A 12,935-nucleotide genomic window follows, 5' to 3' on the forward strand; every position below is an offset into this window, starting at 1 on the left:
GATGGGGCAACAGCAGCCCCCAGAACTCGTGAGAGGCAACGTGCTGAGGACTGCTGAGAGCTGAGCACAAACCCTGGCAAAGCTCCCCTGTCCCGTACCTGTCTGGGGCACCCTGGCCAGCCGCACTCAGCAGGGGCAGCTGGGGAGCTGAGCAAGAAGAGAAACAGGTGAGCAATGCCAACGCCCTCCGAGGCAGGAGAGCAAGGACAGGGCCTGGGGACAGTGACAGGGCGGACTGCGGGCTGAGAAAGCACGGTTTTCACACTGCATAGAAAATTCCTCGAAATGGCCAGTTTTCACTGAGGCTGCCTGAGTATCTCTGATACACAAACATTTTATGGGATTCTCAGAACTATAAAGTGCCTAAAAATGGAGTCTTATTCATGGCGACTTATGCAATATATTTTTAACATCTTTATAAGATATAATGACATACCATAAACTCACCAATGTAAAATATACAACTAAATTACTTCTTAGTATGTTCACTTGCTGGTGCAACCATCACCACCACTACCTAAATTGAGAACATTTTCATCACCTCTAAACAAGAGCAGTGCCATCAGCAGCCACTCTCGGGATGCTCAGCCTGAGCCAGGGCAGCAGGGTCTGCACCGCGGTCTTCAGAGCTGCCAGGCCAGTCACGTACTATGCCAGCAGTCACACGGTGTGCGTGCGGCTCCAGGGCGCCCCGGTCACCACAGGATGTGCGGGCGAGCTTCCCCCATGCTGCAGCACTGTCACCACTCCTCTTCCCGCAGAGACTCCGGCGGTGACCCCAATGTATGCGCGGACCACAACCTGTTTATGTATCTGTCAGGTAGACCGTTATGAATACGGCTCCTGTGAGCATTCATGTACGTTTGTGTTAACATGTGTTTCCATTTCTCATATATGTGTATATACATATACTGTATATGTGTACGTACAAACACATGTACTCATATGTATGAAGTGTAGTTTATCTGTAAAAGAAATTAAATAATTGATATTTCAAGACCCTTGCAGACCTTAAATTTTTATTTGTTTTATAAGTACCAATATCAATTGATGAAGAAAAAAGGAACACATAAAGGTAGTACTCAATAGTATAAAGCCCATAAAGATGGCAGGCCAGACACAAGGCACAGATCCAAAACAGAAAGTCACTTTTACACTCTTTCCAACTGGAGACAATTTTAAATTAGATACAAATAATGACTAGCCTGTAATCCCAGCACTCTGGGAGGCTGAGGCAGGAGGACTGCAAATTCAAGCACAGCCTGGGCAATTCAGCGACTTACCAAGATCTTGTCTCAAAATAAAAACTTTAAAAGGCTGGGGATGTAGCTCAGCTCAAAGGCCTTGGGTTAAATGTGGGGAGTAAAGACAAAATGAGTCTCCTTTCCACTCCATGTATAAAGATTTGCACTATTTTGCATATAAAACAAGAAAAGCATCAACAATAGGTAAAATTGCATAAATTCACTGCCCTGCTGCTCTCCTGCCACTGACCTTGGTCCCAGGTAGGAATGTCAATCGAGTGGCCTTAACGTGCCATCTCCACCCTATGGTAAAGGACCTATGGAAGGGACCTCCTGGACCAATTTTACCTATTGCTGTCACTGAAAAAACATACCACCACTACCAACCTGCATTCTGCCTCCAGGGCGGAGAAACCTCCAGCACAGACAGAAACCCACCAGTGGGTGAGCAGCCTGGGGCTTCAGATGTCACCTGTGACAACACTCATCCGCGCTCACCATGAGCCAACAAGCACTTCACATGAGCCAGCTTCTCCGGTGGATCTCAGACCCTAAATATTTCTATTCACTTCTGGCCCCAACCCAAGGATCCCAACTGACAAGAGTTTGCTGCACCAGACCAAGCAAGGTGTGTCTCCGGCAAGATTCCCACACTACCCTGGCCACTTGCTCTGAGCCTGCCCCAGCGCACACCCTGGACTGTGCTGCTCATGGTCCGAAGAACACACTGAATGCCTTCAAAACAGCCGACATCAAGAGGCATCTTCCAGGTACTCCAAATCTCACCAGACCTTAGTTCCATTGACAAACTCCGATGTGCCAGGGTGCCAAACACAGCAAACCCAGAGTCCCTAAAATTGGCAGGTGCTGATTAGTCTTTCTGGGCAGGAATCCGGCCCATGTGTTTATTCTCAACTGTGTATTTACCTGACCTTTGTCACGACTGTGTGACACACTTCAGCTGGACCACCAAGACTGACACGGCACCATCCAGCAGGGAGAAGGCGCAACTCTGGTCACAGGCACACACGCATGCACACACACATGCCTACACAGGAGCTCTGGGAGTTCCCAGGAGAGGAAGGAAAGAGGGAGAGCCCGAGACAGCCTCCAGAAAGCTTGCCGGGAGAAGGAAAAGAAAGGGACGCTTGGGGCGCAGCCAGTGAGGGACAGAATGGGAAGCGAAGGGGCGCACCAGGAATGGTCTACGCCGTGGGCAGGAGCACAAGGCCCCAGGGCAGACCACGGGGAGGATCCGGGTTTGGAAAGACAGGCCTCTCACCCACATTCACTTTCTTTTTCCTTGAGAAGGAAGACAATGTTAGCAAAATAAAATTTCTTTCATGTCTGTAATTTTATGTTTGGTCTATTTTCTCCCAATCTCTGCCACAGTGTATCTATTTTCCTAAAGGTTTAAATAGGCGTGTAAATGCATAACATACACTCACAGCTTTATTCACAAATGAATCCCATGCAGACCACAAGATTTTTCTTAAGGGCCACGATTTGCATGGTTTTCATAATTAATAATCTCCCCAAAAAGAAACCACATTTTCAAAAGTTTCTGGCCCTAAACTGAAGTTTTTTTGAAATGACAACAATCAATTAAGAGACAGAAGTGGTGGCCCCAAAATCTGAGGCACAGATAACCAAACTAACAAAGGCATCACTGGCAACATTTACATTCTCTGCCCCGTGTACACCTGGACACAATCCGCTCCTCTCACTGAGGTACTGTAGGACAGGCAAATATTAATATTCTACCTATTTTTCAATTAAATTACAAACTGTCTTTTTAAGCAAAGAGGAAAAACTAAAGTGGGAAGAGTAGAGAACTTGGGAGCATTTCCCGGGGGTTAAAACTGCCTCGTCAATGAAACAGCTACCATGAGCCAGGTGTCGCTCGGAAGAACGTCACACTCACCCTCTGTGCAATAACTAACCCCGGGCTCACTCACAGTGACGGCGAACCTCTCAAGAGCTCTCAGTGACACAAACAGCCCACTGTTGCCACCGCTGCTCTAGAAGGTTGGCTTTCGAAAGCGGATAAACCTAGGTCTCCACCACCATCCTGAGAGGAGGGCGAAGGGGGGGCGGGGACGAAGAAGGGAGGGAGACAGCCCTGCTGCTCCCTCCACACTTGTGCCCTTGGTGCCCCCTTGCCCGGCCTACTGCTCAGCAGCCGGGTCTTAGAGGCAGCTCTTATGCAACAGCTGCTCCAGTTATCTTCCTAGAGACTGTGGCCCTACCTGAACACTGCGTCCTCCCTGAACTTTCAAAGTTCCAGAGCCTCGCCAGCCAGCTCAGTCCTCCGCAGCCTGACCCTGACCCTTCGAGGAGCTCATGCTGCCCTGGATGCCTGAGTGGCTCCATTCTCGGAGCACCTTCCCTCCGACTCCTCAGAAGGCAGCAGGCAGGCTCTCCAGGTCCACACACCCAGACCCCACTGTGAGCCTACAGAACCAGAACCCTCCCACCCGCCGGGCAGGCGCGCTCTGAGTCTCTCCACTGCTCAGAAAGTGCTGTCCTGAATCAACGCTGACCTTGCCCCCCACCAAGCCCAGTGCAAACCCTAGTGAGTAAATGACAGGGCCCCCCACGCCATGATGGTGCCTCCCACCTCCGAATTCCAGGAACAACTACTGCCCCAGTCTGTCCAGCTGCCAATCACTGCTTCCACCACCTGTTAGTCTATATTACACTCTTCTTGTCTCCTTTTCTGTTTCTTCATAAAGCATGGTGCACCGTACGCAGCACTCCAACAAACCCCACACTCAGAGGGCGCACTATCTCTGCATCCAGCAGGAATCTAAGTGTCAGGCCACAGGCACAAGGACAGATCCGTAACAATCAGCCCTGTGGTGTGAAGAGTCGTGAAACTCGTCCAGCTAGCACAGTTCTCCACACCCAGCGCAGAACCCTGCTCAGAGGGGGCTGATGGAGACAGAGGAGGACAAGCAGCCACAGTGATCAAGACCACAGAAGTGTTCTTCAGTAAGGAAACACGTCACATGTGACTGCAGGAGTGCAACCCTTCCAATAGCTGCTTACTGAGGACATCTCTAGTACTAAGTCATACCATTCTGCTGCCCAGAAAAATTGATTTGTTTAACCTGCAGAGAAAACAGCTCAAATATACAACTATAATGCCAAAAATTAGCCCCAGCAGGCCACAAAATGCTTACTGCAAAGAAACCCTTAGTGAGTTGGGATGGTTCTCTTTCCTTTTTTATTTTTTTGGCTTTGGGTTTTTTGGGTTTTTTTACAATAAACATGATCTGCCCACATGTTTCTCCACCAGATGGAAGTTCATCACACCACACGTCACCTAGCAACCTAACCTCTACTTTACAGCTACCCAGCTACCCAATTCTCCACACACATTTTATCTTGTTCTGCTAAGCAGAACAGAGAAGAGAATAAAAGTTAAAAGTGTTAACATTTGTTTGCTTTGTAATCACCTTACACGGGAAGAAAGACTGAGGATTAATTTTAATCATTACCTAACAATTTAAAAGGAAAAATTGCACGTGGACTTACAAAATAGGTTCTGGCAACATTTAAGAGTCAACAGTCTTATGATCCACTTACTGAACTTTGTAACTGCAAAAAGCCCAACTTAAAACTCACCTACTAAATGTGAGCTGCACTCAAAGAGCACTTGAACAATTCTGGAAAGCTCTGCATCCTCTGATCGTTCCTGTCCAATGTCACATCGCCCTTCTTACCTCCCCTTCCTCACTGGTCATCTCACACACACCCTTCCCTGGCATGTCCTTTTCCTCCTAGGGACCCCTTCCCTGACTATGGACTTTTCTGTGTTCCCCAGTCCTCAAGAAACAACCGCAGGTCCCAGGCCCAGATCTATGACTAAGGCCTCTGAACCCCGACTCCACACTCCAGGGGTACCCTCTGCTCCCCACTACAGGATGGTCCACACCAAGAGCCCCTGCTCCCAGGGACCCCCGAGCCTCCAGTGCCAGCCTTTAACATCCACTTTCCTTCCACAAAGCAGCCAGAGGGTCTGTAAATGCACAGCACCCAGGACAGTGCCTCGGACATAATAAATGCTTAATTTTGTGGTACAAATTGATGATTCGATCAATCAGACAATTGCAAACAGGCAGTTCAACCAATGTCTATTGGGTCCATGATGAAACATGACTGATTTTAAGCACGTGGAATTAGCAACGTGGAAAATGTCCACCACATCCTCTCTACTGAGGAAACACAGCTAGCTACTGCTAAAGATGCACCACGGCACTCCTCCCTCTTTAGTGACCTCCAATGTTGGTTTACAGAGTATACCACCTGGTTATTCATGTGGAACACAATCGTACACTGACACTGATAAACAATCCTTTAAAATGCTACATGTAAAAAAATAAAAATTAAAAAATGCTACATGTAAGATTTGAGGGTCCCCCGCCATAGTCAGCTTTGTAAAATAAATAGCTGCCCAATTTCCCAATTCTGTTTGATTTTCAGTAAGAGACCAACCACCTGGGAGGAACGTTTTACAGCTGATCATAAAGTCTCCATCAACCACCCTTGCATCAGGTTCCTAAATAGCTCCCAAAATTATCTTCAAAAGGTTAAATGTATATGCTATGTTTCCAATGTATGTTAAAATGAGAACAATGCTGAAAAAAAAATTTTTTTTCCTTCTTACTCTCAAAGAAGATTGGAGAATGTCACCCCAAACACCCTGCAAAAACTGGACAAAGCCACCTTCGCCTCCCTCGCTGTCCCGCTGTGGGGAGCAGATCGGAAACACCAGCCTGCGCGCTCTCCCCGGGCAGAACCCATAACAAAGGAAATATCCTCAGGTGCTGGGGACAACTTCGGCGTGGGCTGTTGTCAAACACGGACACGGCTGATAAAACAATTTAACAAAACGCCTTTTCACTCTGACACACTGTAGAGGAATGCAGTTCAGAAGAGACGATGTTATCACTCCACAGAGAGCAGGGAAATCTCCGCTCCGGGGTCGGCCCGGACCGCGAGGAAGAGGCACCCACAGGTAGGCGCGGGGTCCCGGCAGAACTTTCCACTCGGGGACCGGGGTCGGCGCCCGGGGCCCTCGCCGCCGCGCCCCGCCGCCCGCCAGTGCGCGCCCGGCCTCGGTCCCCTTGGGGGCCTCGGCTCCCACCCCGCGCCCCAGCGCCGCGGCCGAGGCCAACTCCAAAGCCGCTCGCCCCAGAGCTCCCCGCAGCCCCGCCGCGGGGCCTGGAGCCGCCAGAGGCCTGGGGCTGGATTTGCAGGGCGCGCGGCCGGGCACGGGGCCCCGCGGCTCGGGTCGGGCCCGGCCGCCGGGAACCCCGCGGGCCGCGGGCCGAGGGGCGGGGGGCGCCCGCGAGGCCGGGCCGCGCGCCCTCCCCGCCTCCCGCCGCGCGTCCAGGAAGCGCCATATTGATCCGGCGCCTTCCTCCCGCCCTCGGCGCCCGCCCGCCCGCACCTTAGCGATGGCCTTCCGGTAGCGGGTCACCGCCTGCTGCACCAGGCTGCAAACTTTCATGTGGCCGTCCCCGCACGGCACGACCACCCGGGTCCGCCCGAAGCACACGGTCACTTTCATGCCGCCGCCGCTCGCTGGGACCGCGGCCGAGCGCGGGGTCCGGGCGGGGACGCTAGGGGCGCGGGCGGACGGCGCCGGGGACCCGGGAGGCGGGCATGTCCGGCCGCGTCCCTCGCTCGCCTCGCTCGCCTCACCGCCGTGCCCCGCGGCGCCCGCAGCTCCGGCCACCTGTTCGGCGTCTCGGCACGCTCGGCGGCGGCGGCCCGGGCCGTGTGGCTCTGGCGGCCGGGAGGGCGGGGAGCGGGCGGGGGCGGGGGTGGCGCACAACACGGCGCACATGCGGAGGGGTGGGGGGCCCGGCCCCGCCCCGTCCGCCGGCCCCGCCCCGTCCGCCGGCCCCGCCCCACCGGGGGGCGCGTCCCGCACCCTGGGCCCGCTCTTTGTCGCCTCCCAGCCGCGTCCCTCGCCGGAGGTTAGGGTGCCGGGCTCCCCTACCCCCGCTTTCTTCTCGCTGTCCGCGGGTTCTGCGTTCAAAACAAACGGATCGTGGGCTCCGGAGAGCTCCGCTAGGCTCCGCGCCGCCCGGCCTCTCTCTGAGGCCGCCGTTCGCCTTCGAGTCTCCGGCTGACCCACGCGCCTGAAGGCGTAGAACTTCCACAGCAGCGAGACCGTGTGTCAGTGTATCAGAGTCAGATAGATTTGTTTCTTGGAAATTCTGCCACGTCGGCAATCCCGAGGGGACGCTGGGCCAGGGGGTCCCCAGGCCAGGACGCAGTGGTGCTGTCGCAACTCCAAGAGTTAGCTACCGTTTTATTAAAAGAAAAGGAAAAAGAAAAAAAATTGGACCAAGCCAAGAAATGTAACTGAGCCCATTTCTGGACTTAGTTCCAGACTGATCCTAAATAACTGGATGACATTGCGTTTAAAGAAGAGCAAATGTCAGCAAAGAGTCACTGTGGACCGAAGTCTCAGCCAAACCACAGTAAATTCATGTTTCCAGGTTTTTAGGCTATGTGAAAGCAGCAGAGCTCGCGGAGCCCCAGTACCTCCCCTTGTCGAGCGCCACTGTCCTTCATCCCAAGCCACCTCCCATTCTTACAGAGGAAACCAGAGGTCCATCTGCTTCCTGGAACCCCTCACACCAGGACCCCCACGCCACTGCCCAGGGATGGCGTTGTCATTGACCTAGGAAACACTGTGCTTCCATCCTCTCATCTCACAGCCCTGAAGAACCAGCAGCTACCTCACCTGTCCTAACAAATCAGTGGCATGAGTAGTGCTGCGTCCCCCATTCGGGTCACCTTCCAGGACACTGAGTGAGAAGTCACTGACAAAGCCTGAGGCAGACCCAGACACATCCACCTTCCTTCCACACAGTCCTGGAAAGACTCAGCCCACTCTTGTTCAGCCACAGGCATCCACATTTCTACTCAGTAGAGACTAAGTTTGTAACCACTGTGACGACTGTTGCTGAAATCGTCCTTGGATCTTATATTACTACCCGAGTCCACAGTAACAATTATGCATAATTATAGGTGGTGTTTCTGTTTTCACACCTGAAAGAAGGTCTACTGGTTTAGAGGTGGGTCTTCTCAAAAACAAATTTCAAATGAAAGTTGAGCTTCAGTAACTGTGAGAGTGCCTCAGACATCACACAGACCTCGATTCCAATCCTGATCCAACCATGTCTTAGACTTGGCATGCACTCTCTCCAGCCCCAGCTTTACCAGCTAAGAAGTGAAGTCAATGAGATCCATCTCATAAATTATGAGGATTAAATAAAATAATATGAAATCTGTACATACTGCCGGGCTGCCAGGAGCAAAGGTATACACCTGTAATCCCAGCACTCTAAGAGGCTCAGGCAAGAGGACAGAAAATTTTAGCCCAACCTGGGGCAACTTGATGACTTAGCAAGACCCTGTCTCAAAATAAAAATAGGAAAGGGGCAGGGGGATGGGTATGTAGTTCAGTGCAAAGGCCCTGAGTTCAATTCCTAGGACTACAAACAAAGTACATCTTGCCACATGGGAATGTGTAACAAAGCAGAGTCCAGTTGCCATATATTGGCAAAGGGTAGGAAAGTGCACAGCAGAAAATGGTGGTGATACAGAGCGGGGAGGGAGGGAGAGAAAGCCAGAGGCTCAGAGAAATTGCTAGACAGATGATAGGAATACTCAGGACATGGGCCAGGACGAGAACCGAAGAACAGGGCTCATGATTCTCAGGCCATTATTTAATTCACACTAATTCTGTTCCACCTATAGTTTAGCAAAGACTTCCCATGTGGAAAATACTGAAATTTTACAGAATTATACAACTTGAGTAAAAGAAAGACAAACTAGAAGTCAGAATAAGATAACTATTTAAATCAACTGTATTTCAAGTCTTTAAATAGTAAGTGCCAGCAACATCAAACTGTCTATGCACCACTTCATTTATATCAGTTACTTTCATTATTTGTTAATAAGGGTTTAGACAGTTTTCCAAACATGATCTATAGGACTAATGATAATCACAGCTATTCAACTAACTGGAAAAGCCTACGGTTTATCTAGATGCAGTGGTTCCCTTTTGTTACAGCTGTGTTTAGATGTCCCCCAAAGCCTCATGCAGACATAGGTGGGGCTTTTTCAGAGGTGGCTGGATCTGTAGTGTGTGATTAATTCATTGTGCAATGCTAGGATTAAGGGTGGGTGATTACTAAATCAGTCCATTGATTGGTTTGGCACTGCCCTAATCCCAGTAGATTGGACACTATAAGGACAGAAAGGACAAAAAGAGGCTTGTGTGGTCTCTTGCTTGCTTTGCTGCCTTCTGCCCACCATGAACTGTTTCTCCTCTGTGATGCCCTCTGCCATGTGCCACTCTCCCTTAGAGCCAGCTGATTATGGACTGAAACCTCTACAAACTATGAGCTAAATAAATACTTCCCCCTTTATCTTTGGGTGTCAGGTATTGTGTCTCAGCAATGAGAAAAGTAACTAATAAACTGTATGTTAATAATTGATGAAACACATGCTCTGTAACTTTAGATGCCAGACCTTTTGGTGTCTTGAGTTGATTTCATAAAACTTTATGACAGATAATGAATCTATTTTCACTAATACACTCAACTAATATCTAACCATAAAGTTGGATTAGGGCCAGACTAACTTCATGCCTATAAATGTTCAGTTTGACCAAATTGCTTCTGGCCTGAGGTAAGCATAAAAGCAAACACAATCCTGAGGTGAAGCAAAATGATCAAAGTGAAAGGTCAAATGTTATATAAATATTTTATAATGTATTTATTTTCTTTGCCATCCTGTCCTGTTTACTTTCTTAAATTCTGCATATTTCTGGTACAAAATAATTATGATCCTCCCTTTCCTTGTGTTTCTGTTTTACAGTTGATTGAGTTGATTTTTGAATACCCCAGAGTTCTGAGAATTAAAGAGGGTTTACCTGGGCATTGGCCCTATCTGCGACAGGCAGGTGTGACCACATGGACTGTAATTTCAATGACATCCAGCCATACTCATGTGCACCCTGAAATAGATACACACCCCATGTGTTTAGGGACAGCATTATATTACCAACTACCTGGCCCTTAGAAAGTTAACAATTAAGAATAAAGAAGTCATGTACAAGAGTCTTTGAAATTCAGTCATATTCTGAAGATTGTAGTTATCAGTGGGGCATTTCACACACCTATTAGTGACTACTCTTAGATTTTATACTTAGGCAACATTAACACTCTCATATGCCTAGCCTCACCCAAGTTCAGTCCAACAAGAGAATTAGATCACTCATTCAATAAATACTATCTCGGGCCAGGGATTTAGCTCAGTGGTTTCACTGCCTGCTGCGCAAGCACAAGGACCTGAGTTTGATCCCCAGTACCTAAATAAATAAATAAATAAATACTATCACAGCCGGAGATTTAGCTCAGTGGTTCCGGCACCTGCCTCACAAGTGCAAGTTCCCGAGTTCGATCCCCACTACAAAAAATAATAATAATAATTAAATAAATACTATCAATCATCTGTTTTACATCAAGCGCTGCATTGCACCCTGGGTTTATAAATTCACCCCTCCAGAGGTCCCCAGACTGACAAAGGTCTTAGGGGTGAGCTGGCCGCAATGGAGAGTATGGTAAGAGGAGCATTTTAGGGTTCTGGTGATTCCCAAGAAAGTGCTCCCCCCTCCTGCAAGAGAGGAGAACGGAGGGAGAAGCAGCTTAGCTAGTGTTGTCTGAGAGAAACACAATATGAACCGCACATGTACCATGAAATCCTCTCATAGCCCTGGATGAAGTAATTTCTGATAATACAGTTGAACCCAGTACCACACGCTATCACTTCATCGTGTGATCCACTTCTAAGAAATATTCCTGAGTCCTTTACTTTTTCTTTTCCAGCTCCTAGGGGTAGTGGATACTTTCAGCACATCTCAGTGTGGACTGGCCACATTTCCTAGACTCAGTGGCTGCACGTGACTAGTAGCCACCCAAGGGGACAGCATGGTGCCACCAGGGGACCTATGCACACTCCAGGACCTGACCCCTACACAGAATTGTGGCTCTGAGGGCAAGACTGTCCTGGCCAGCACTGGCTGGAAAGTCACAGTCCCAGGCTGGCTGAAGGCAAGAGCATGTGACCAGAGCAGGGAGGGGCACGTGGCTCCCTGACACACGGTGCACTGCTACACAGTAGCACTGCTGTGTTTAGTGTCGAACACGAAGACTGGGAGGGAGGAGGCCCGGCCCTGGGCTCTGCACGGCTGCCCTGCTGCTGAGTACCATGAAATGTGTCTGAAAGCAGTGATTTGTGCCATGCTGCCTGAGCCCACGTGAACTGCACACTGAGAGTAATGACGACGAATGATGGAAAAGGAAACAAAGAGGAAGTAATGAGAGAAAAGGAGCTCAGTGATCCCCCAACCTGCCAGGAGCACTCAGCAGATGGAAGAGTACAGGGAATGAACGAAGGGGCCCAGAAGCCCTGCCTGAGTCCCTCGCCAGTCTCCTTCCCCTGGTATCCAGGGCTGTGACCGCATCTAGTAGACCTGCGTCATCCACACAACACCTGAGTAGCGTTCTGGGATTGCAGCACACTGACCGTGCGCACCAGCTGTGTGCATCCGAGTCCTCACCCGCCCAGACACGGCTCCCTTCAGAGTCCCCCAGGCCACCCTCCACCCGGCCATCGCTCTTACCCTCCTGCTCTGGTTTCCAGAAGAGCTGAAAGCAGTGCCCCGCTGAGCCTGTCTTCACCCACCCATGTAACGTTGCGGCTGTCACAGAGTGCCGGAGACTGGCTGGCTCTAAAAGACCCATAGCACATGCGGTAGGAATGGGAACAGACCTGGGAGATGATTTTAAGCATCTCCTTAGGAAGTGAAATTCTCCCCACCCAGAGGACATTCAGCAGTTGACGATTCAAAGGAAAAGGGTGAAATGTATTTGCACAGGGAGCACACCAAGGCTTAGATAAATCTCAGCTCTAAAAGACTTGTCCTGAGCCCACGGCAAGCTAGTGGCTTCTGGAAACCGGCCCTGGCCTTGTGGGCGTGCAGGGCCCTGTGTGGACAGGGCACCGCAGCAGGGCCCTGGGAAACGAGTTGTGCCCACCACAAACGAGCTTGGGAAGAGCATCCTCTCTCACTGAGCAGCCCCAAACTCCTCCCCAGCATCCCGGGACCCTGAGCAGAAGACCCTGCTAAGGGTCCGCAGACTCCTGACTGACAGCCGCTGGGGTAATAAAGGTGGGTTGTGTTAAACCACCTTATGTATGAGATCCTTTGTCCCATACAAGGGGTGAATGAAAATAGTGGTATGTGGCCAGATGCGGTGGTGCATGCTGGTAACCCCAGCACTCTAGGAAGCCGAGGCAGGAGGATCATAGCTGTGTAACTTATCAACTTATCAAGACCCTGCCTCAAAATTTAAAAAAAATTAGCCAGGTGTGGTGACTCATGCCTGTAGTCCCAGTACTCCGGAGGCTGAGGCAGGAGGATTGCCACGAGTTCAAGGCCAGCCTGGCCTACATAGTGAATTCAAGGCCAGTCTGAACTAATGGCGAGTCCCAGTCTCCAAAAAAAAGTTGAGGAATAAAAAAAAATTTAAATGGGCTGGAGATGTAACTCAATGTGAAGGTCTTGGGTTCAATCCCCATACTGAAGGAAAAAGA

General features: G+C 50.2%; 1 protein-coding gene across 20 annotated transcripts in view; it reads right to left on the minus strand.

Moving 5' to 3' along the window:
• The window catches only part of Pard3 (par-3 family cell polarity regulator), a 605,457-nt gene extending 598,400 nt beyond the window's left edge, over window positions 1-7,057 (minus strand). For 6 of the 20 annotated variants that reach the window (XM_021242102.2, XM_004861865.3, XM_087206779.1 and 3 more), the window contains exon 1: window positions 6,703-7,056. In XM_021242102.2, the coding sequence (XP_021097761.1) occupies window positions 6,703-6,822 (120 nt within the window). In that variant the 5' untranslated portion in view covers window positions 6,823-7,056. Of the gene's footprint in view, window positions 1-6,702 lie in introns of all 20 variants that reach the window. The other 14 variants (XM_004861866.4, XM_087206777.1, XM_004861863.4 and 11 more) reach the window with 4 other exon arrangements.
• Between the last annotated feature and the right edge of the window lie 5,878 nt (window positions 7,058-12,935).

The sequence above is a fragment of the Heterocephalus glaber genome, unplaced genomic scaffold (genome assembly GCF_053883595.1).
Source record: "Heterocephalus glaber isolate CG9 unplaced genomic scaffold, H.glaber_assembly_v1.0 deba00000738, whole genome shotgun sequence".
NCBI classification, from domain to species: Eukaryota; Metazoa; Chordata; class Mammalia; order Rodentia; family Bathyergidae; genus Heterocephalus; species Heterocephalus glaber.